Source organism: Pristiophorus japonicus, chromosome 12, assembly GCF_044704955.1.
Source record: "Pristiophorus japonicus isolate sPriJap1 chromosome 12, sPriJap1.hap1, whole genome shotgun sequence".
Lineage (NCBI taxonomy): Eukaryota > Metazoa > Chordata > Chondrichthyes > Pristiophoridae > Pristiophorus > Pristiophorus japonicus.
In genome coordinates this window covers 146,851,498-146,877,308 of record NC_091988.1, presented here as the reverse complement: position 1 = coordinate 146,877,308, position 25,811 = coordinate 146,851,498, and the positions used below count along the sequence as shown (strand labels likewise).

Here is a 25,811-nt window from a genome sequence, read left to right as displayed (position 1 = left end):
CCATTTCAGATATACCTGTCTGAGATCAGGCTGTGTAACTACAGGCTAATTTTAGATAATCCACAATAGAAGTATTTGAAGAAAAATGTCTGACAGTAACACTTAGTTGACAACCAACAGAATTGATTTCTGAAAATACCATGTCAGGCCATGTGTAAACCAGTGTAATCGCAACTATTACACTGGGAAGAAATGGTCTCAATTTGCATTTCAGTTCTTCTTCCAAAGATCGTTTTGAGTCATTACAACAAAAGCACATCTCATTTTTACTATCTGACTGCCACACATATACATGGTCTGGGCAGCTCAGAACAAAAGTGCTTTTCCTCATGCAGCAACTAGTCTCAGATCCCCTCTCAACAAACAATTAAACACATTTTTAAACAATTACATCCTCCAGGGAGACGGAACATGAACTGCTGACTTCTCTCATGCAAGCTCATGTTGAATCTTCTGACATTTGATAGGCATTACAGATTACAGTTTTAAACCAGTCAAACTGAATTTGCACACAAGCTGCAGAAACAATGAACCTAAAATTGAGGTCGGAGGCTTCCTTCGTACGAACGCCTCCGACCTCAAGAAAAAAAATCTACGAAAGTACCCGTTGGGCTCGGAGGAAGGTACGATCCTGGTCGGAGGCCTAGATTCGCTGCACAGCGCATGGGGAGATGCCTTTCAGGTACGCAAGTCCAAGCTGGAATCACGTGGGCCTGGACAACCAATCACAATGCAGTATTTTCAATGATAAAAATGGGAACTCCTCAGGAATTCTGCAGTTAAAATTTCACTTAAAAAGTATATAATTGCACAACAGATTCTCATGTCTGTTGCATTTTTTTAAACTGAAGTATACTTAGTGTTAAACTTGTATTTTGATACAATATACCCAATATAAACTTTCCAAATGGGATTTTATTCCTCTCTTCAAACTATTTTCTTTTTCATGGAACCCGAGAATTAGGTTGAGGTAGTCAGACAATCATTGACCTCTCCTTGGGCTATGCCAAGGCTGTTCTATGGCTATTTGATGGAGTACAGAACTGTGACATGCAACTGAAGGTCAAACTCCTGCCAATTTTACCTTCTGAACTTACCATAAAATAACTGTCAATGTCTTAAGGTTGCCCAGATGTGAAGGTGTTCCAGGGCAATGGTTTAAGACCAGGTCTACCAGTCATCGACATAGCATCCAATGCATGTCATTGCTACATTGTCATTTCATCTGATTTTTTTGGGGGGTGCAGTTCATGGGAATTTGAACTACCTGTACTACCTTTTGAGAACTGTAACTTAAAAATGAATTAATCAACCTCGATTTTTCACATCTTTGCTAGTGGCACACCAAATAGATGCAGTAAATTGTCAACACAAAAGATTAAAATGTTGCATATAGTACATCAAGTAACGCTCAAAATAACCTATTTGCAATACATGCAATTTATAAACGTCTATGGCACTCTCAAAATAAAATTACTTGTTGATTATTATAAACTAATGCTCAATAGCATTTATCCATATCTACATTATCCTTTATCATACGACATTAGAAATAATTTTCAATGTCACAGCTGCCCTTGACAGGTGAATTTGTTTAAATTAACTCCACTTGTTCCAGGTGCTAATGGAATGGTTGTACACCAGGAATAGTCAGTGGCTTTCTCATTTAACCCGAATTTAATATTACAATTTCAGTTAGAAGATTTGTGCTGTAACTTGAATGAAAAACTTTGTCAGCCAGGTAATGGTAAAATTACAAGTGTTTCGGAAGAGCTTCTCTATTCACAACAAGAAGTGCTTGTGGAACAGACTAAATTATGCAATATGGTTCTTCAAAACTCTTATTTCCAAACATTATGGTGAGGATCAACGACTTTTCTGCAACGAAAAGGATGACAGAAGATGAGAAAAAAAGGTGTACTGCATAGCGCATTTCACAACTTCAGGTTGTCCTCAAGTGGTTCTCAGCCAAGTGATTACGCGGCATGTAGTCACTGTTGTAATGTAGCTAAATTCCCTGGGAGGACAGACGCAACAACATGAGCATCCTCCACCAGGCCAACATCCCCAGCATTGAAGCACTGACCACACTTGATCAGCTCCGCTGGGCAGGCCACATTTTTCGCATGCCAGACACGAGACTCCCAAAGCAAACGCTCTACTTGGAACTCCTTCACGACAAACGAGCCAAACGTGGGCAGAGGAAACGTTACAAGGACGCCCTCAAAGCCTCCCTGATAAAGTGCAACATCCCCACTGACACCTGGGAGTCCCTGGCCAAAGACTGCCCTAAGTGGAGGAAGTGCATCCAGGAGGGCACTGAGCACCTCGAGTCTCATCGCCGAGATCCTGCAGAAATCAAGTGCAGGCAGCGGCAAACCTGTCCCACCCTCCCTTACCCTCAACGACTATCTGTCCCACCTGTGACAGAGACTGTGGCTCTCGTATTAGTCTCTTCAGCCACCCAAGAACTCATTTTAAGAGTGGAAGCAAGTCTTCCTCGATTCCGAAGGACTGCCTATGATGTAGTTAAATGCAGCAGCCATGTTGCACATAGCAATGTCCCACTAACGCCAATGAGATAAAATATCAAAATCTGTTTTTTTGGTGGTGTGGGCTGGGGGATAAATCTTGGTCAGAAGACCAGGAGAACTCCATGAATAGTGCCATGGAATCTAGAGAGACTTGAACTAATGACTTTGACTCAGAGTGTGCTATCACTGAGTCAAGGCTGTCACCCAAGACAGACGGAAGGATTAATCACTTCTGCTCCAATAGTTACACAATCAAATTTGCCTAAACATTTCCATATGGGTTGCTGCTTCACTAAAGCAGGCACAAACCCCACAATATTTTATTGTGTCATATTGTGCTGTCAACATGCTGCATAAGATGGAGCACATGCCCCAATTCTTTACACGAAGTTCCCGACATGCAGCAGGGGGTAACTGAGCAGGGACCTGTACTTCCTTACAGGAGAGAAGGGAGAGATTGAAAAGGAAGCGACCACCCTACTCTCACCGTTTCACAACTGGATCCAGAGCATGGAGTTAAATCATCTAATCTGTGAAGAATAGTCTGTAAGGAAAGAAGCTCATTGCGAAAGGATACGAGCTAACAATTAAGCAATTTTTAATCTTGTGAAAGTACCTGCACAATGTATAAAAGCTACCGTCTTCCTATCTCTTCCCTCACCCCGCATAATAAAAGCCAGAGTTAAAATCATGCAAGTACATTACAATGAATTTCAAAAGCAGATATTTATTGTGGTTCTAACATTGCTGAAGCTGCACTTTTAGTCCTTTTAAAATTAATTTCAAGCTCCGTCACTGGGAGCACTGGGTTAATTTCCGCATGGATCCCAACACTCCATTTTACCCCTCGGTCTGCTCTATGGCTGTTCACACTTTCCTGATCTGCTGTCTCACATTAAGACTTTGCTGAACCAAAACTTTCTCCATCTAAATGCTGGCAGAACTCAAGCCATGCTTTTCAGCTCCCAGAAACCCCTACATGCCCCAAATCCTACTTGATTAACCTCTCCAGTTGCCACCCTAGGATAAGTACAGGTCAGCTTCCTTCCCCACATCTGAGCCATGATTTATTTAAACAGTGCTGCCTGCTAGGTTTTTTTTTAAAGTTACCCGAATGGACTCCCAGACCCCAGTACAAAGGGGACTGGTTGTGCTATGGCCTGCAGCCGGAACAGCAGGAAGATGCAGTCAGTGCCACTGAGCAGGGCAGGTGACCATGGTGTCCCCTTCACAGCTCTCAATTCATGCTTCACTTTACCAGTGAAAATTACAGGTAATGAAATCAGCACAGGAGCGATCATGGCAACAAATAATGCTACTCCTACTGGCAATTTTCCCCTATAATGCTGCTATTTAACATACCGAAAAATAATGGACATGTTGAATTTGGTGATGATTCAAGAGGCACACTACAAAATACAAAAACTGCATGAAACAAAATTCAAGCGTTTTGCATTCCTGCTCGCAAAATGATTCTACACTTCCAAATTTCAAAACAGGTAGATAATTTGGAAAACGGGTACCAATATAGGTTTCCTAAACTATAGCTTAGTTAGTTACCTGCTAGAAGTAGAAAGAAGGTGGAAGACATCTGTGCACAAGAATACTCTGCCAGTGATTAACTAGAGGGCTGCAATAAAAAAAAACCGCAGTGAGAAATTACCCACCTAACCCCATGGAAGCCACTGGGCTGGCAAGTAAACATTAGCTATTGTTCTTGGGGGGGTGGGGGTCAGGGATTGAGTGAAATTTGGGAATTTGGACACTGACAATAATGTCAGGTCTCAGAGTGATTAATGACTAACAGATGTACAACTTTCCAATGTATGTAGATTCAGTCAAGAATAAGTACAAGTTATGGAGCTGATACGCAACATATGATGAGCAGTTACTTGCGTCTAATAAATTGTCCAAGCCTAGTTTCAATGACGTGCAATTCTTTGGTCGGCCAGGTGTCTCGTACAGAGACACATCACTATATTTAAGGGTCACGAAACTAGTGAGAAACCGACTTATACCCAAACCAGCAGAATGTAGGCACATGTTGGCAACAGCCAAGGATTGGGACTCCAAAGTATGCACAGGGATACAAGATGGAAAAAACATAAACTGCGTGAAACAAAATTGAAGTGTTTTGTATTGGAGTTTAACAAGCTAAAACCAGATAGATTATCAGCACCGAGCACTGGCAAGTTTCCCAATACTTTGTGTGCAAGGGGCTTTTGCACGGTGTGTGTACAGCAGTCCCACATTTCAGCATAATCCTATGTGGACCACTCACTGGTTTTCACAAGTGTAACTGACCTTAGCTACTAAAAGATGGACATCCAATTCCAATAGTACGTATCAGACTTACTCATCGCCAACAGCCTAATCACATTCTTACAGAAGTGGCTTCAGTAAGACCGATGTGCCTGCAGTGAGGCTAACAAATTCTCCAGAATGCTGAGGAGCCGACCAACATGGCTGCAATTCTTTCATGTGTGTCTGAAACATTCCAAAACCATCCCTTAAGATGCCATCCAACACGTGAGGAAGCGATCAAATAAAATGGAGGCTAATGAACAACCTTGCTATTGGGTTTGTGGTTTTACTCCTGCTCAGCACCAGAGAGCATTTTGGTCAGCAAGTCTTTGCTTCCTTTGAAATGGAGTACTTATTTATGTAGTAATGCTGCAAGCCAAGGGCTCAGACAGAATCGCTCATCACTGTTTAGATTATCACATGTGCTACAAGCCCTTGTGAGATTTCCTAAATTTCAGAAAACAGTAAAACAGACACAAGATCACAGCTCAGACTATAAACTACCAAACACGTTATTGAAAAGTATATGGAGGAGGAATATGCTACATATGAACATACAAAATGGATGGGCAGGAAAAGGCCAGCTGGTCTATCAAGCCTGCCCCACACCACGCAGGCCGGATCATGACTAAACACTTCCTCCCGATCTACAATTTTAAAAGGACTAAAATGAAAAATGAACTAAATCATTAAATTGGGGATTGGGGGGGGGGGATTGGGGAAAAGAGTTGTTCGACAGGTCTTCAACAGAAAATCAAATGGAACTACATTACATTACTAATTCTGCGAATGGAGGATATGTGCATTTCCAAAACCAACATGCTCAGGCAAAGCAAATATGATCCCAAATGGATTGAGCAATAAATTTAAATTGTGATAATGAGAAAAAGATGGCCTGTACAAATTCTGCAGGATGAAAGGAGAACACACTCACGAGGATAGCTATAAGAAAATGCATAAGTACATTAAAAGGATGATCAGAAAAGCCAAGAGTTGGAAAAAAGGCACAGCACCTCAAGGCGAGTGTAACATTAAAACAAATCTTTCATATCACAACAGTAAGTGGGCAAAGAGATGAAAACCACAAAAGACACAGATGGGGTTGAAACTAAAGATGAGCATAAAATAGTATTTTGAATGAACAATTCCTCCAGGTTTTCATAAGGTAAGATATGAACAATATGGCCTCTCTGGACAAGGATATTTCAAGTAGAATCAATGACTTCACTATAAATGAGACAGAAGTTTTAAACAGGCTAAATGAGCTCAAAAACAATTAAATCAGCAGGGATAGATGATAGTTAACCACAGTTTTGAGACAGATTAAGGAGGATATTGGTGAGGCACTGACCATCATGATGGCATCAATGGACACCGAGGAGGTACAAGTAGATTGGAAACACGATTTTGTGGTACCCTTATTCAAAAATGGTGACAGACAACTACCAATTCATTAGATCAGTGATTCTCAAATTGGGGTCCGTAGAAACTTTCCAGGGTGTCCAGTCAACTAAACCCCAAACGGTGATGGCGAGCGAGCCGGTGCGGAGCGGCCGGGCACTACTGAACGCGGCAATGAATGGCTACCATGGCGGCGGCTGGCCAGTGCACCACAGGATAGGCAGTGGGTTGCCGTTATAAAAAGTAGACACAAGAGAAAGATCTCAGCCCTGCTCTCCACTCTGAACAAAGTACAGAAAATACCAGCAGCACAGAATTCCTCACACAGGAACACAAACAGCAAAAGGATAAGATTAAGCAGCAAAAAGAAGCTCGCAAGAAAATCTGTGGTGTGCTGGGTCAGAAGGAGAAGCGCAAAATGAAATCCAGCCTAAAGGGACCTGAAGAAGCCCGAAGCACTAGGCCTTGCCAGTTCATATGCAGAGAAAGTAGACTATGGAGAGCTAAAGCTGCAAAATGTTCTCTGTATTAACACAAGGGACCATTGGTCACATTTGTAAAACTTTTAAATTGCATCTTTCTGGGACTGTAGCTTACTTTGAGGTAACTAAACAACTTGGTTTTCGTGAAGATATGAATCCACAGAGACTAAAGTGGCCTGTGACAAACAGTGCAGAGTTAAAAACTCCGAGCTCTGTTATGTACAGTGCATTATGAAAACAGTAAAATTCCTCAACGTTTTAAAAAAAAAAGTGTGGGGAAATAGACAGCAGGCCAGCAGCGGCTGCAATGTCACCGCCAGCAACAGGAGTCGGAGGCGGAAAAGCGCAGGGCCAGCTGTTCAGAGAGGAACCGACCGGCTGTAAATAAAGATCCCGTCCTGACTACGAGCCTGCTGTCCTGTCCACGATCAAGGGCTGGCCTAGATGCAAATCTGACAATATGGACAGCTCTTGAATACACTGAATAACCAATGCATTTATAATTTAAAAATAAAATCAATGCTTTAAAATCATCATTTTATACATATATGCTTGAGGAATTCCAGTTTTGTAAATGTCACCATAGCTATATTGCAATTCATTGTCTGCAGATCGTAGTACATCATCAATACAGGAGGGCAACAATAATTTAGATGGGAGTTCTGTGATTACTAATCCATTTGAAAAGGGGTCCTTCAACCAAAAACCTTTGAGAGCCACTGCATTAGATTTTATTCCATTCCATGTAAAAATAAATGATGGAATCAATGATCATGGAGTAAACTTGATTTAGACGTGCAGTAATAACCTAGTTAACAGCAGACAGCATGGACTCAGAGGAGAAAGATTCTGTGTCACCAAACTTACTGATTTCTTGGAGGAAGTGCCAACTCAAATGGACTGTAGTAAATGATTTGGTCTACCTGGACTTCCAAAAGGCTGATAAAAGTTCCACATGGAATAGAAGGCTATTAATTAACTAAAAGCTGCAGGGATTCTGGGCAAACTTTGGGAATGGACAAAAAAAAACGAAGTGAAAGGTAAGAAATGAATAAGGAGGAACACTGACTGGGGGTGCCTCGGGCTTGGAGCTGGGACTACTGCTGATGCTCATTTACAAAGATAACCTGTACTCAAATTTAATGCAATGTCAAATTTGCAAATGATACCAAATTTGATTGCGCATTTATATAGTACTTAATTCCTCTGCTCAATGTTGGTGACAAGCATACTTTATGAACGGTGCTGAAATAGCAAAGAAAAAGCAGAGTCCTGAGGAGTGTTAATAAATTTGATAATAAACATGTCCAACTCAAGCAGAGCAGAAATCAACAATGCCAATAGAATTTTTAAAAATGTAATTATTTGTTGTGGAATGTGGGCGTTGCTGGCAAGACCAGCATTTATTGTCCATCCCCAATTGCCCTCGAGAAGGTGGTGGTGAGCCACCTTCTTGAACCGCTGCAGTCCGTGTGGTGAAGGTACTTCCACAGTGTTGTTAGGGAGGGAGTTCCAGGATTTTGACCCAGCGACGATGAAGGAATGGCGATATATTTCCAAGTCAGGATGGTGTGTAACTTGGAGGGGAATTTGCAGGTGATGGTGCTTACATGCGCCTGCTGCCCTTGTCCTACTAGGTGGTAGAGGTCGCAGGTTTGGAAAGTGCTGCCGAAGAAGCCGTGGCGAGTCTTATAGATGGTGCACACTGCAGCCACGGTGCGCCAGTGGTGGAGGCAGTGAATGTTGAAGGTGGTGGATGGGAGGTCAATCAAGCTGACTGCTTTGTCCTCTTGGATGGTGTCAAGCTTCTTGAGTGTTGTTGGTGCTGCACTCATCCAGGCAACTGGAGAGTATTCCATCACATTCCTGACTTGTGCCTTGTAGATGGTGGAAAGGCTTTGGGGAGTCAGGAGGTGAGTCACTCGCCACAGAATACCCAGCCTTTGAACCGTTCTTGTTGCCACAGTATTTATGTGGCTGGTCCAGTTAAGTTTCTGGTCAATGGTGACCCCCAGGATGTTGATGGTGGGGGATTCGGCAATTCTAATGCCACTGAATATCAAGGGAAAGTGGTTAGATTCTTGATTGATGGAGATGGTCATCGCCTGTCAGTTATGTGACGTGCATGTAACTTGCCACTTATCAGCCAAGCCTGAATGTCATCCAGGTCTTGCTGCATGCGGGCATGGACTGCTTCATTTTGAGTTGCTGCAAATGGAACTGTATAATCATCAGCGAACATCCCCACTTCTAATCTTATGATGGAGGGAAGGTCAACGATGAAGCAGTTGAAGATGGTTGGGCCGAGGACACTGCCGTGAGGAACTCCTGCAGCTGGGGCTGGGATGATTGACCAACAACCTCAGCCACCTTCCTTTGTGCTAGGTGTGACTCTAGCCAGTGGAGAAGTTTTTCCCCCACGATTCTCATTGACTTCAATTTTACCAGGGCTCCTTGATAACATACTCAGTCAAATGCTGCCTTGATGTTAAGGGCAGTCATTCTCACCTCACCTCTGAAATTTAGCTCTCTTGTCCATGTTTGGACCACCTGGACAGTTTTCCACATTTTCAGATAGATGCCAGTATTGTAGCGGCCACCTGAAGAAAAGTGTGTTTGAAGACCAGGCCCTCAAAACTGTCACCAAGCTCATGGTCGACAGGGCTGTAGTAATACCTGCCCTCCTTTATGGCTCAGAGACACGGGCCATGTACAGTAGACACCTCGAGTTGCTGGAGAAATATGACCAACGATGTCTTCGCAGGATCCTACAAATCCCCTGGGAGGACAGGTGCACCAACATCAGCATCCTCGACCAGGCCAACATCCCCAGCATTGAAGCACTGACCACACTCGATCAGCTCTGCTGGGCAGGCCACATAATCTGCAAGTCAGACACGAGACTCCCAAAGCAAGTGCTCTCCTCGGAGCTCCTTCATGGCAAATGAGCCAAAGGTGGGCAGCAGAAACTCTACAAGGACACCCTCAAAGCCTCCCTGATAAAGTGCGACATCCCCACTGACACCTGGGAGTCCCTGGCTCAAGACTGCCCTAAGTGGAGGAAGTGCATCCGAGAGGGCGCTGAGCACCTCAAGTCTCAACGCCGAGAGCATGCAAAAATCAAGGGCAGTCGGCGGAAAGAGCGTGCGGCAAACCAGTCCCACCCATCCCTTCCCTCAATGACTATCTGTCCCACCTGTGACAGAGTCTGTGGCTCTTGTATTGGACTGTTCAGCCACCAAAGAACTCACTTCAGGAGTGGAAGCAAGTCTTCCTCGATTCCAAGGGACTGCCTATGATGATAATGAGCTGTACTGGAACAGCTTGGCTAGAGGTGCGGCTAGTCCTGCAGCATAAGTCTTCAGCACGACAGTTGGGATGTCGTCGGGGCCCATAGCCTTTGCTGCATCCAGTGCGCTCAGCCGCTTCCCGATATCACGTGGAGTGAATCGAATTGGCTGAAGACTGGCTTCTGTGATAGTGCGGACCTCAGGAGGCCGCCAATATGGATCATCCACTCAGCACTTCTAGCTGATGGTTGCAAACGTTTGAGCCTTGTCTTTTGCACATGTGCTGGGCTCTACCATCATTGAGGAAGGGGATATTCATGGAGTCTCCTCATCTTGTTAGTTGTTTAATTGTCCACCACCATTAACGACTGGATGTGGCAGGACTGCAGAGGTTTGATCTGATCCGTTGATTGTGGGATTGCTTAACACTGTGCTGCTTCGGGGCTTAGCATGCATGTAGTCCTATGTTGCAGCTTCCCCAGGTTGGTACCTCATTTCTGGGTACGCCTGGTGCTGCTCCTGGCCTACTCTTCTGCACTCCTCATTGAACCAGGGTTGGCCCCTGGCTTGATGGTAATGGTAGAGTGAGGGATACACTGGGCCATGCTGCTGCCGATTGCCCACAGCGCCTCACAGATGCCCAGTTTTGAGTTGCTACATCTATTCTGAATCTATCCCATTTAGCAGTGGTAATGCCACACAACATGATGGAGGGTATCGTCAATGTGAAGACGAGACTTCGTCTCCACAATTACTGTACGGTGATCACTGCTACCATGGACAGATGCATTGGCGACAGGTAGATTGGTGAGGATGAAATAAAGTAGGTTTTTCCCCTCGTGTTGGTTCTCTCACCATCTGCTGCAGGCCCAGTCTGGCAGCTATGTCCTTCAGGACTCGGCCAGCTCGGGTGCTACTGTGCCACTCTTGGTGATGGATATTGAAGTCCCCCACCCAGAATATATTCTGTGCCCTTGCTACCCTCAGTGCTTCTTCCAAGTGGTGTTTAACATGGAGGAGTACTGATTCATCAACTGAGGGAGGGCGTTAGGTGTAATGGGCAGAAGATTACCTTGCCCATGCTTGACCTAAAGCCATGAGACTTTGTGGGGTCTGGAGTCAATGTTGAGGACTCCCAGGGCCACTCCTTCCCAACTGTATACCACTGTGCTGCCACCTCAGGTAGGTATGTCCTGCCAGTGGGACAGGACATACCCAGGGATGGTGATTTGAGGGGGGGGGGGGGGAAGGAAAGAGAAAGAATCTAGGACATTAGCTGAAACGCACGATTCTGTGAATATGAGTATGTCAGCTGTTGCTGGACTAGTCTGTGGGACAGCTCTCCCAATTTTGGGACAAGTTCCCAGATGTTAGCGAGGAGGAATTTGCCGTTTCGACTGGGCTGGGTGTGCCGTTGCTGTGTCCATAGCCGGTGCCGAGGTCGATGCTGGGTGGCCCATCCAGTTTTATTATTCTTATAGTTTTTCATAGTGGTTGTTACAATGGAGTGGCTTGCTGGGCCATTTTAGAGGGCAGTTAAGAGTCAACCACATTGATTTGGGTCTGGAGTCACATATAGGCCAGACCAGGCAAGGACAGCAGATTTCCTTCCCAAAAAGGCCATTAGTGAACCAGATGGGTTTTTAATGATAATCCGGTAGTTTCATGGTCACTATTACTAACACTAGGTTTTTTATTCCAGATTTATTTAATTAACTGAATTTAAATTCCCCAGTTGCCATGGTGAACTTGAACTCGCGTCTCCGGATCATTAGTTCAGGCCACTGGATTACCAAACCTGTAACTTAACCACTATGTGACCTATCCTGGAACTACAAAGCCAAAAACAGGAGAATACTAATTTACAGTGCTCTGGTTAGAGTTAACTCTGTATTCATGGAGATTTGATCACTTGACATTTGCCCGTAGTTTGCAAATGTTATTGCATTTATTTTATATAAGTTGGCTTTCCTTGCAATATTTTTAGTAAAAAAAAATACATGAATAGTTACAAGATATCCATTTTGTGCAAAAGGAGGCTGTGAACACTATCTTTTTTTGTAACCATCTTATCTATTGCAGTCTAGATTTGTATGGGGACCCACATTTTTAGGAGAATTCAGTAGTTGCGTCAATCCAAGAAACTTTCTTTGTACTAGATTTTACAGCAGCTTAACAAAACAAATAATGTAGGTTTTCAATCTCCTATACCCTGATTCCAGTGTCATGTTGACTGAATTTTATTTCAAATGGAGCTTGTTCAAGCTCAACAAAATACCTAGTTTCATCATGCTTTAAAATGGAAAATAAAATAGTGGAGTCCAACAGTTATGCATGTGTGTTTACAACACAGGGTATGGAGTATAAAAGCAGGAAAGTCTTGCTACAGCTATATAAAGGTATTGGTGAGGCCACACCTGGAATACGGAGTGCAGTTTTGGTTGCCATATTTACAAAAGGATATACTTGCTTTGGAGGCAGTTCAGAAAAGATTCACAAGGTTGATTCTGGAAATGAGGGGGTTGACATGAGGAAAGGTTGAGTAGGTTGGGCCTCTACTCACTGGAATTCAGAAGAATGAGAGGTGATCTTAGCGAAACGTATAAGATTATGAGGGGGCTTGACAAGGTGGATGCAGAGAGGATGTTTCCACTGATGGGGGAGACTAGAACTAGAGGGCATGATCTTAGAATAAGGGGCCGCCCATTTAAAACAGAGATGAGGAGAAATTTCTTCTCTGAGTTGTAAATTTGTGGAATTTGCTGCCTCAGAGAGCTGTGGAAGCTGGGACATTGAATAAATTTAAGACAGAAATAGATAGTTGCTTAAACGATAAGGGGATATGGGGAGCAGACAGGGAAGTGGAGCAGAGTCCATGATCTTATTAAATGGCAGAGCAGGCTCGAGGGGCCGTGTGGCCTACTCCTGCTCCTATTTCTTATGTTCTTATCTACGTTAAGCAATATAGTTTGAAAATAATTCCAGTTTTAAAATTTGTTTAAACCAGTCCTTTGTTTGTGCCTCAACATATTTTGTGAATCCGTATTTGGATGGATGAACTAAAGTGGCAGAATGGCATTCCTCCCTGTCATTCTCTCGTGACTGAATTGACCATTCAGGGAACTAAGCCTGCAGCTATTGGGAAGTGATTCCAACAATATTGGCTCAAACAGTTTGCAATTAACAAGTATTAACAGATACAAACCTCCTAGTCTCAACTAGTAGATTTATCTTTATGTGAATACTACTCCTTCTTAGGCAATCCCTCAGAGTCAAGGATCATAGAAGTTTACAGCATGGATTTGGGCCCATCGTGTCCATGCCGGCCAACAAGAGGCTATCCAGTCTAATCCCACTTTCCAGCTCTAGGTCCGTAACCCTACAGGTCACAGCACTTCAGGTGCACATCCAAGTACTTTTAAAAATGTGGTGAGGGTTTCTGCCTCCACCACCCTTTCAGGCAGTGAGTTCCAGACCTCCACCACCCTCTGTCTGAAAACATTTCCCCTCAAATCCCCTCTAAACCTTCTATCCATTACTTTAAATTTATGCCCCTGGTTGTTGACCCCTCTGCCAAGGGAAATAGGCCCTTTCTATCCACTATAGCTAGGCCCTGCATAATTTTATACCCCTCAATGAGGTCTCCCCTCAGCCTCCCCTGTTCCAAGGAAAACAAACCCAGCCTATCCAATCTGTCCTCATAGCTGTGATTGCCCACTCCCGGCAACATCTCCTATGCTTTTTGGAAATAGGAGGTGGGTGGGGTGGTTTGACCCATCCACCTCCACGGAGGTGTGTGGGGTTGCTGACCCATCCACCTCCATGGCACAAACCTGGTATTGCAGTACTTCCAGGAACGGTGCTTGGGCTCTAGGCCTTTTGGCTAAGAGCATTAGCGCAGGGTGATCCTTGATGTGTGCAAGGTGACCTCTGGCGTTTGTGATCTGACAAAGAATTGGAAAGATTGGATACGAAAAAAAAAACATCCTCATAAATCTCCTCTGTACCCTCTCCAGTGCCATCACGCCCTTCCTGTAATGCGGTGACCAGAACTGCACGCAGTACTCCAGCTGTGGCCTTACCAGTGTTTTATGCAGTTCAAGCATAACCCCCCCTGCTCTTATATTCTATGCCTCAGCTAATAAAGGCAAGCATTCCGTATGTCTTCTTAACCACCTTATCGACCTGGCCTGCTACCTTCAGGGATCTGTGGACATGCACTTCCAAGGTCCATTTGTTCCTCTACACCGGTGTCCTACCATTTAATGTGTATTTCCTTTCTTTGTTAGCCCTCTCCAAATGCATTATCTCACACTTCTCCAGGTCAAATTCCATTTGCCACTGTTCTAAAGACTTGCTTCCACACCAAAAATAAGTTCTCAGGTGACTGACGAGTCCGATACGGGACCTACAGTCACTGTCACAGGTGGGGCAGATGGTAGTTGAGGGGATATTGATTGAAGGGCCGGTTGGTTGAGGTGCTTGGGTTGTCGTGTGCTCCTTATGCTTGGTCTCTGCTTGCTCCTGGCGAAGGGACTCGAGTTGCTCGGCACCTTCCTGGATTCTGCTCTTCCACTTTGAGCTGTCTTTGGCCAGGGATTCTCAGATGTCCGGAGGGATGTTGCACTTTTTCAAGGCGGCCTTGAGGGTGTCCTTGAAGCGTTTCCTCTGCCTACCTGGAGCTCGTTTGCCGTGTCGGAGCTCCGAGTAAAGCCTTTGTTTTGGGGATGTGGATTATGTGGCCTGTCTAATACACTGCTATTATGAAATATGCAATCTCGAGATTGGATTTTTTTCTAAGTGAAACTGGTTTTAATCCCAAAAACACCAAATAAAAGTGAAACTTTCATCTATCTTTACATAGATTTTAGACACAAAGAAGCAACTAATGTGACCAAACCAAATGATTCCGGGCCCAACTGTTGTAATTTAACAAGATGGCATCAGAAATCATTTTGGAAGACAATCGTACAATACTGAAATACACATTCATTACATCGACATGGTTAGAATGAACGATGTGAAACCAGTAAAGCTTTGGAAATCTAGTCTAAAACTAGTATTTATTTTTGGTCATTAAAAGCCTCTAGATTGGCTAAGACCAGAGACATAGATACTATATAGTCACACTAGTTTAGGCAATTAAAACCAGACAGATGTTGCCAACTTTCCCTTGATGAAGCGCCACATGCTTCAACATCACCACATTCTGATTTCCCTACAGCTTGCATGACTGTTGGCATCAACAAGCTTCTCCCGAGTAACTTGCTTTAATTGAAATCTGAATGAATGGATACTTTAATCACCAAGTCACTCTATGCTACATTTGAATGATGAGATGGAACTCGACTTAGTCAATGCAGTTCTGAACAAGCTCACTTGCTGAACTCTGTTCAGGCAAGTACCTGCTGCAAGCAGATCAGCCAAGCATTTTTGTTATCTACATCAGCTCTATAGGTGTGTGGTTGTAGGAGTGTCATAAGATGACGAACTTCATCAGTGGCAATTCAGAAATTAAGCCACTTTTCCTGTTTCAAAAAAACAAATGTATTTCCCAATGTTACATAGCCATATGCACTGCTTCCACTGTAAGGTATCTCACAGGTTCGAACAGATTGGTTTCTTACAGTTCCTTTATATCGTTGCTTTTTGTGGAGTTTGCCGTGTGCAAATTGGTTGCCATATTTCGCTACATTACAACAGTTCTTTTTTTTCCTGGATTTATTTGGTGATTTTTTTTGGCTGCACTAAAACCAGTTTTATCAGCCATTAAATTTGTCGTCTGTTTAAAAATAATTAAATTTTGATACAAAAACACAATGTGCTGCATTGATGGATATCCTTGGTCAAGGAGTTGCAGTTATTTGTACTACAGAATGAACACCTGCTCTATTGTTGCAGTAATTTTACAGAATTAAAAGTCATCACAATTAAACATGAAAAATATAGGTACAACAGGCCAACAGTATTTATAAAAACCTGTTTACACTACTTTACCAAAAAAAGTTTAAAACTTTTCAGTGGGGTGCAGAAATGTATCTGTGTTAAGCTAAAATTGAGAAGCTTAGATTTAAAGTTCATTAAAACATGCAAGCTATGCTTGAACTCAGCAGCCCAATAGTTCAGCAGATATGCAAAATAAAAATGAGTCAATTTCAGAATCTGTAGCCCTGAAAGAACCTAAGGTAAAATGATGTTGCTTTGTTGCAAGAGAATGTGTTACTGGGTGACTGATAACCTAGCTGTAAGATTTCTGAATAATTAGTCTTCACTAGCCTCAGTCAAACTAAACAGGCATCATTCAGAACATTGGGCTCAATTTTGCCCAACCCCTTTTTTCGGCGCACTTACCTTAAGTGCGGCGACTTTGCGCGCTGGAAATGGCGCCGAAAAAAGTGCCCCCATCCTGGCCGCTCTTTGGAGTCCCCGGAGTCCCAGTGTGGCGTGCATTGTGCAGTGGGGTTGGGGGCGGAGCAACAGGCCAGCACCAAAAACAGTGCCGGCACCTGCGCGCATACTCCAAAAAAATTGATGCAAGTCATGGCCAAAATTGGGCCCAGAGTAACTGCTGTCTAAATGATAATGATGCTGGCACATGGTAGTCCTAAATTAATGCCACACTGCTTGGAAACACCATTGGGTGTACAACACGAGCAATGTCACAGCTCGATACAAGATGATGATGATATGGTGTCAACCCATAGCAAGGTTAATTTTGTGGTACACTACTCTAGATCTACAAAACTGCCCAGATCTTGCTGCAGAAGACCATCCAAGGTCTGCCGCCAGTTAGACTTGCCCATATACATCTAGGTTTTCAAATTTTTGGGGTGGCAATTTGCTGAAAGTGCGAGCTAATAATGGCTAGTTGTAGGAATTCAAATTGGTTAGAGAGGTAGTGGAGAGGCCATCGAGGGATTTAAGCACAAGGATGAGAATGTGAGTTATTGTGAGAGCCAAATGAGCAGAACTTTGTGCAGGATAGGATATAGGCAGCAGTTTCAATAGATAATTGGATTACCAAATGACAAAGGGTAACCATAAGTGGAAATGTCATGTTTGGGAGATTTTGAGCAGGGTACGCTGGGGGTGTATATATGACTTAATTTTACGTAGATAAAGATAGCCAACAAAATGTGCATATTGCAGATGATATAAAAACAGGTGGCAACCAAATAGTTAAGAAACCGATGTCAGATTTAGTCATTTTTGGAATTTCTGAGATAATGCAGCCTTTGTGATAAATATCGTTCAATATGGATTTGAGTAAAATAGTATTAAAGCAAGAAACAAAAATAAGGAGAGCGGGTTAAATGGAGCAGTCACTTATTGTACACATTAAGAAAGCGATCTACTAAATGATCAGCTTGGCTATAGTAAGAAAAAGGCAAATTTTGCAAGTGGACTGCATTAGACACAACAGGAATCAAGATGTGGGATTGCTGCATGAAGCATTGGTCAGACCCCACCTAGTTCAGAGTGCCGTTATCACCTAATCATAAGTATATTTGTTGGGCTTGAGCAATTATAGATGAAGTGAAGAACAAAAATAATCCCTGGTATCAGAAATTTAAATTGTAAGGAACATTTAAAAGAAGTTGAGTTTATTTTCTTTGTAACAGAGAAATAATGATCCATCTGAAGTTTTCAAGACATGCAGTGGATTTACGAGTAATTCAGGAAAATTGTTTACGTGATAAAGGCTTCAGGCACTAGAACTAAAGTTTAAAAATTAGGAAGTTGGAAGTAAAAATGGAAGTTGGTCACTAACTTTAAAAAAAATGCCAAAGGAATGATTTTCCAAATGTGCACTTTTGGCACAGCTGTGCCACAATTTCCTAGGATGCATTCCTGGCATTGACGCGAATAGTATAAATAGTTCAAGGGTCAAACGGATCCAGGATGGTAAATTGATGGGGTTGAAATCAATCAAGAGAGAGACAGGCTTGTTGGATTAAATGGCTTTTTCCTGGTTCTTCAATTCTTATTCTGTCTATATCGCACTCTCACTGCAAGCTGCAACCCTCATCTTGCCTTTGTTCCCCTCAAGACTCAACTTCTCCAATTTGTCCAAAAATGCACTGCTCTCCTATGTCATAGTAATTCTTGCTCATTTATTACTTCTATCCTTGTCAACTTCAATGGCTCTCCATTCCATTATGATTTCAAAGAACTTTTTATGAATCCTTGGACTTGCCCACCTCCTTATTTCTGCTTTTGGCTAGTCAGAGCATTTTCCTTATGCCTCTGCAAAACATTTTGGGACTTTTTCCCCTTACATTAAATACACTATATAAATGAAAATTGTTGCAAGTGCCTCAAAGTTTTCTCTACAACTGACCGATAAAAATAATGGTTATATGGTGCACTAAACCGCAGGAATCACACCCAAACACAACTCATTAATTATGTTTCAAATAGATTAATTTTCAGTTTCCACAGCCATAAGCATGTCTTTTATGACTTTCTGGCCTGACAATATATTCAAAGTCACAAAGCCCAAGAAGATACATTGACGCTCAACCTTACCCTACCCTTAATAAAATATATAACCTATACTATATATAAATATCCTGCACCAAGATGAATAGTTTTATAGATTGAAAGGCACATTTGGTAGACAAAATACAGGCAAGTGAAGAATTCTGGGGCCTTGCATATTTTAATAGAATCAAACTTTTTAGATACTTACTCTGCCATCTACAAGTTTACAGAAGTCTAAAACTATCAAGTTTTTAGCTAAACCCAAACAAGTAACTCCTACAGAAAAGGAGTCAAAAATGTGTATGACAACTATTTGAATTTGCAACACCATAATCTCCACGAAATAAGAGGGAAAAGTATCGTTGAGAGCAGCATGTGGAAGATGTGGAGACGACCATTAGGCAGGGTAAACTCCATTCGAGAGTCTTTCAAAAATCTATCTTACTTTAAGCAACACGAATCAACGTTAAATACTCGCCGTTAAAAAACGGAATCGGGATGTTATTTAATAACTGAAGTTTGATAGCGTGGTCCGGGAACAACGAATTTCATGACCAAGTTTACCCAACACTTGAAGGGCAAAATAACGGCAGTGTTCGACAATGGTAACTACTTCCAAGACCATTCCGCTCCATTAGCCGGCGTGAGTCAATGTCCCACCGATGTAGCATAGTGACAGCTTTCTGGTTTAATGTTGTAATTTGTTGGAGTGGCTGCTGACAGCACTAATTAATTGGACAAACCCGCCACAATCCGCAAGCGTCTCCCACACGGCACGGGACCTGCTACTTTCACAACCCGCCCGCAGACCAACAGGAGCTGCCGGTGCAGGACCCAGGCGCGGCTCTCTCACTCAGCCCCCCTCTCTTGGCCTGCACTTCCTCCAGACAAGCCCGCAACTCAACCCCTTGGTGCCGCGGCGGAGGGGCGCCCGGGCCGGGCCGCGCTCCCTCCCCTCGCACTCCGGCCTCGGACACTTGCACCGCCCTCACCTGGTAAAGCGTCGACCAGTTTCCGTATTTGTCGATCTCCGCGAACTCCCGCTCCATGACTGGTGTGCCTGCGCTGCGCCTTCCCCCCGCGGGCCTCACTGACGCTGTAAAGTCCGCCGTCTCGCTCCAGCCCTACCTCTTCATCGCAACTCCCTGACATCAGAGGCGGCCCAGACCGGAAGCACACGCACACCCCCCCCCCCCCCCGCGCAGGACTGACACCGGTTCCCACCAATCACGGCGCGGGAGGCGGGAGCGCCCGCGGGCGTTCGCATTGCGTGCCGGGAATTGCAGTGTCCTCCTCAGGAAGTGGCGTCGAACTACAAATCCCAGCAGCGTGGCGGCAAAGCGATTTGGAAAAAATCCCCAGTTCTGTAAAGTTAGATTTTGCTTTATTAAAATGTGGAATTGTTCACATCGAGTTTTGGGGAATTAAACTGAGGAAAGCGGGGAAGTTCGCGCCTTTGTGTTTTGCTTTCGCTCGCAGTGCCCGCTGGGAGATGTAGTTCGTGCCACTGATGCCGATCCCAGGGTGCCTGGCGCGGCGGCGCTGCTGCTCAAAGTTCTGCAAGCCACGAGTTCAGTCAGTTTGGCGACGGCAGGGTTAGTGAGGGGTCCTAATCTCACAGCCAACAGTTGACTAACAAACCTACGACTCAGTCAAGCCTGCAAGGTGAGAGGCCCTATTCTGGAGCTGACAGGATTCTCTGAGGCAGCAACCCAACCCAAGTTACAGAGCGGGCATCTCAGCCCTGCAAAAGGGAGAAAAAAAGATAGGCTTGTATTTATGTAGCGCCTTTCATCAACTCAGGACGTCCCAAAGCGCTTCACAGCCAATGGAGTACTATTGAAATGTAGGAAATGCGGCAGCCAATTTACGCACAGCAAGGTCCCACAAACAGCAATGTGATAATGACCAGATAACCTGTTTTTTTTAGCGATTTTGATTAAGGGATTTCAAAAATAACCATGATACTGGGGAGAATTACCCTGCTCTTCTTCGAAATAGTGCCATGGGATCTTTTACATCCACCTGTGGGAGCAGACAGGCTCTGGTTTAACGTCTTACTCAAAAGGCATAACTTGGAAAATAGACATTGGTAGTGATGTATTCATGTTTCTTAATCTCTGCTTTAGCAAAGGCTTAATTGTTCTTACTTCTACAACAATATGAAGGATTTGAAACTTGAATAATTTATGGATTAGTGAATTTTTAGCTTTAAAGGAATCCTGAAAAAATTTGGCTGGTAGTATTTCAGCTTGAAGGCCTCCAAAGAACACTGATTAAAAACAAAGGCATCAACTTTTGATTAATTTGCTCAGTGTATGTGGCGCTTCTAAAAGAGAACCAATACCCCAAAATTTTCATATTGTTTTGATCCTCATGGTCGAAAGACTAGAGAAAACCAAACAAAATTATGGCATTGGAGGCGAGGCCAGAAAATGCAAAGAGTCCATCTCACCCAAACAATGGCCTCAGGTCCTTCGTAGAAAATTAAAGACAAAAACTAGACAAATTATGAAGGTTTTGAAGATGTAATTTCCATGAGATTCTTAAAGTGAACTTTAAGACATTAAATAAATTATAAAAATTGTACAACTGAAAGAGAAACTCTGAAAGTATCTGGGTATGTCTTATTATAACATCCAAATCTCCATCCTATTTTAGGACACAAATCAATTTCTTTAATTATTTTTCTTGCCTTCATCGCTATTGCAATTTAGGCATGCAAACAACACTTTTGTGTTCATGGCAGAGACAATATTCATAAGCAGACTGAGTCTGCCATGAACTAAAAACTGCACCCATATGTGGTCTGAGTGGGATAGTGTTCCAATGGAGTAACAAAATCTTAACTATAGTACATTGCTGTGGAGACCACATAGGGTGATGACCACCATGTTTTCCTGCCTACAAAAAAGGCAGTAAATATCGGTCTATCAAGCCCTTGTATTCAAATTAAATGAATAGATTTATTTACAAGTAAAACAATACAGGGAACAGAAAGACTGATGATGAGGCATTTATCAAACAAAGATAGAATCAGAATACAGAGATTAAAATACTCTAAAACAGTTTCTTACAGTCTATAGTCTGCAAGGCTGCTAAATAAAACTATTAATGTCATCATCGTCATAGGCAGTCCCTTGGAATCAAGGAAGACTTGCTTCCACTCTTAGCATGAGTTCTTAGGTGGCTGTACAGTCCAATATGAGAACCACAGACTCTGTCACAAGTCGGACAGATAGTCGTTGAGGGAAAGGGTGGGCGGGGAGTCTGGTTTGCTGCACGCTCCTTCCGCTGCCTGCGCTTGATTTCTGCATGCTCTCGGTGACGATACTCGAGAAGCTCAGTGCCCTCCCAAATGCACTTCCTCCACTTAGGGCGGTCTATGGCCAAGGACTCCCAGGTGTCAGTGGGGATGTCACTTTATCAGGGAGGCTTTGAGGGTGTCCTTGTAACGTTTCCTCTGCCCGCCTTTGGCTCGTTTGCCGTGGACGAGTTCTGAGTAGAGCACTTGCTTTGGGAGTCTCGTGTCTGGCTAATAAAACTATTAACAATGTATGCCAGACATGTTTTTGAGATTTGTAAGTCGACCATTTCAATTTCACTCGTGAACTGAACTACATTTTAGTAGTTAATGCAGTATCTTTATGTCAAAAGAAGCCTTTCATATCACAGATGTTAATGTTGACGGTGTAGAGTTCTGGGAAGAGTCCAATTTGTCGTTTTTCCCCAGTCTGCAGATTTGTATACAACTCTATTTCAAAAACAGACTGTCCTGCTGCCAAGGAAACTTTCATCTAAATAGTTTCTGGGCACAGGCCATGGCAGCCACACGGAAGGCTCGCCAAATCTCTTTGAAAGTGTAGATAGATGTGGTCAGTTTTGTTTACTGGTCACTCCAGAAACAAAGACAAATGAGCCCTGAAATTCTTAGGATTTTTTAGCGCAAACAAATTTGTATTCATATATTTGATTAATAACCTTTTAGTCTACATGTCAGATTCTGAGTGTGATGTGTTCTGCCTTTCAAATCTACATAAGACACAGTGAGAATCCTACATGAATTCCGGTATGCCGCTAAACCTGAGCAAAATAAGGTCATTCTTAGTCCCGGAACATGCAACCCAAGATGTATATCACTTGATCATGAGGTGCCCTGCCTGCTACCCCGAGTATAATCAGTGAGAGAAATTATATTTTAAAAACCTAAACTGTAACACCCTACTACTCCCAGACCGCACTCCCCAAATACTGCCACAGCCACCCCCTCAAAATATTCACAGATCTCATACCCCACTTTCCCCTCTGCTCAGCTGAGTGGTACCTGGCCCGATTTTTCATGTTGCAGTGCTCCCAAAACTCAGCTCCACTAAGTGCTCCCAGATCCTAATCCCAACGTCTGAGAACACTCGCTTCGTCCAGCTAATATCTTGCATGCTCCAGCACTGGGTCCCATTTCCTTTTGAACCTAACCCCACATTTTCTTGCTTGCATTCATGTTATAGTAATTCCCATTCAGCCTATCCTCACGTGATCCCAGTGTGTATAGGCTAATACCTGGTCATGTGAGGAGAGGTAGGAGATAGAAAAGGAACATATGTAACAGTCAGAAAGAAAGATTGGAAGATAAAGAGAAAGACAGTGAGAATGATACAAGGAATTGGAGCAGCAAAGTGCAAGGATACAGTTAAATAAAGAAAAAGACTTGCGTTTATATAGCACCTTTCATGGCCACCGGATGTCTCAAAGTACTTTACAGCCAATGATGTACCTTTGGAGTGTAGTCACTGTTATAATGTGGGAACTGCAGCAGCCAATTTGCACACAGCAAGCTCCCACAAATATGATAATGACCAGATAATCTCTTTTTGTTATGTTGATTGAGGGATAAATATTGACCTGCGCACCAGGTATAACTCCCCTGCTCTTCCTAGAAATAGTGCAATGGGATCTTTCACGTCCCCCTGAGGAGACAGACTGGACTTCGATTTAACGCCATATCCGAAAGACGGCACCTCCGACAGTGCAGCACTCCCTCAGCACTGCACAGTGTCAGCCTAGATTTATGTACTCAAGTTCCTGGAGGGGGACTTGAAACCACAACTTTCTGAATCAGAGGCGAGCCTGAGCCACAGCTGACCCCCTTGTTGCAGGAAGATACATTTTAGTGTCTCAATTTGTGAAACTAGAGCTTCTTAGCTCTGTGACACAGCAAGTTTTACTTGGGACCTGATTTGTGAATCTAACAGAAAATCAAAACCAGAAGTATGTGAACAAAATAAATAACTTGTGTTAGTTTAGCGCCTTTCACATCATCAGGACATCTGAAAGTGCTGCACAATTAGTTATTTATGAAATGCTGTCCCTATTCTGCAGGCAAACAAGGCAGCCAATTTGCACGCAGCAAGATCCCACGAATAAAAGAAAAGATGATGACAGTTAATCTATCCTTGGTAGTGTTAATTGAAGGAAAAATGTTGACTAGGATTCCTTGCTCTTGTTCAAAAAGTGCCATGGGATCTTTTACATCTACCCAAGTAGCAGATGCATCTTTGGTTTCATATCTCTTCCAAAGTATATTACCGCTAATAATGCAACACTCCTTCAGTACTACACTGAAGTGTCAGTCTAGATTATGTGCTCAAATCTTGGAATAGACTTGAGCTCACAACCTTCTAACCTAGAGGAACGAGTGTTATGACTGAGTCAAATTGTACAACAAGAAACATTCATATTACTATTAAAACAATTATGAGCCCAGCATTATAGATAATCAGCTGAAATGGAGCTTAACTCACTTGGGGGAGTAATAGAAACATTTCATTGCCCTGCACAGGATAGGAAAACACAGGCAGTGAGATCTGGCATTTAATCAACAATTATGTTATGATAAGCCAAGCATTTTTTGTTTAGCAGTGATTGCACTCAAAAATTGTTTTTGTTTGTTTTTTTTGTTATGCTTTGTTATTGACGACATTTTTGACTAAAATGTTTTAATTGTCCTTGTATGGACCAAAAATCTATTTGCATTCACAATCTTTCGCTTTTCGTTAAATAGGCACTTGGATAGGAGTGCTGCCAGAGACTTTTATCTCTGCCTTTAGGAAAGGAGGAGGGAAGGGAGAACATTGGGAGAATAAAGAAAAACTTGCAGCACTTTACTCTCTGATAAAAATTGTTTAAAAAGGGTGAGTCAGTACAGTCTTCTTCAGTTACTCAAGATAACACTTGAAGAGCACCCTGTAAACTGAACAATTTAACAAGTATTTAACACATTTTCTGTTTCATGTTTTTGAAATGCTTGATAGTTAGCAATTTGACTGGCCTTAAATGCAGTACAGCCCGCTTGTCTATTTCACTAGCCATTGTTATCTGCAGTATGCAGCTGTCGTAGCTCTCGAATACATTCGTTCAAAAATTGCATTCTATTGAACTAAAATATGTTGCTGAGCTTCATGTAAAACATAAACAAAAATCTTTCCATATCAATCAAGCCTTTTCAAACTTGACGGCATTTGAATCCAAGGCCTGAAATATTGCAATGTGCAAGAAAACATTCTCAGCAAGCAGCTGTTTCTACAACATATTTAAGATATGCCAGGTTCCTATTAAATAGATATCATGACAACCTATTCCACTTAAATCTTCTGCCCAAGTTATACCTGGCAAGTTTCTGCATGAAAACGCAACATGTTTCCAAGTTTAAGTGATGCTTTACCACCTGACAGAATTAGTTTGTGTGATTCGTACATTCGTCCAACGAGAAACCATTTCAGCTCCAATGGTTTACAGTGAGTGATTAAGTCAACTTCCATTTTTAATATGTGGATTATGGGATTTTCTAAAATCTTTACTGGTGTTGAGATTGCATTCTGTGTTTCTGTCTATTTTACCATGTGGAATTGACCAATTTTTAATGGTGTTTGGAAAAGTTACCAAACAGTTCTTTGAAAGATGCCTTATTGATGCATTAAATGATTTTCTTTTTACATAAGCTGACAGGGTTAAAAGTGGTGGAGAGACAGATTCTGCCCTGTTGCATAATTGAGATCGCTTAGCAATATTGATTAATAGAGATGATTTCACAGTCCATTTAGGCAAAGTCACGGAGTAAAAATTACTCAACTGGAGCCAGCGATGAATACTGCATGCAAGCAATTAACACCGCTACTATATTTTCCTGAAAGACTGCTCCCAAGTTATTTATGAAATTAATTTCCTACTTGATTTACTAACAAGAAGCTCATTTTCTTATTATAGCTTAATTTAATTTGTGATTTATGTCAGAGCCTGCAATTCAAACCGCTGAGCACTTC

The 25,811-nt window shown here is 42.7% G+C and overlaps 1 protein-coding gene across 5 annotated transcripts in view; it reads right to left on the bottom strand.

Moving 5' to 3' along the window:
* Positions 1–25,811, bottom strand: part of LOC139277496 (tyrosine-protein phosphatase non-receptor type 1-like) — a 133,478-nt gene that overhangs the window by 105,691 nt on the left and 1,976 nt on the right. The window contains exon 1 of one of the 5 annotated variants that reach the window (XM_070896012.1): positions 19,488–19,649. The exons of 2 other annotated variants lie outside the window; for them this stretch is intronic. In XM_070896012.1, the coding sequence (XP_070752113.1) occupies positions 19,488–19,544 (57 nt within the window). In that variant the 5' untranslated portion in view covers positions 19,545–19,649. Of the gene's footprint in view, positions 1–4,094; positions 4,164–19,487; positions 19,650–25,811 lie in introns of those variants that run through there. 2 more of the 5 variants (XM_070896013.1, XM_070896014.1) reach the window with 2 other exon arrangements.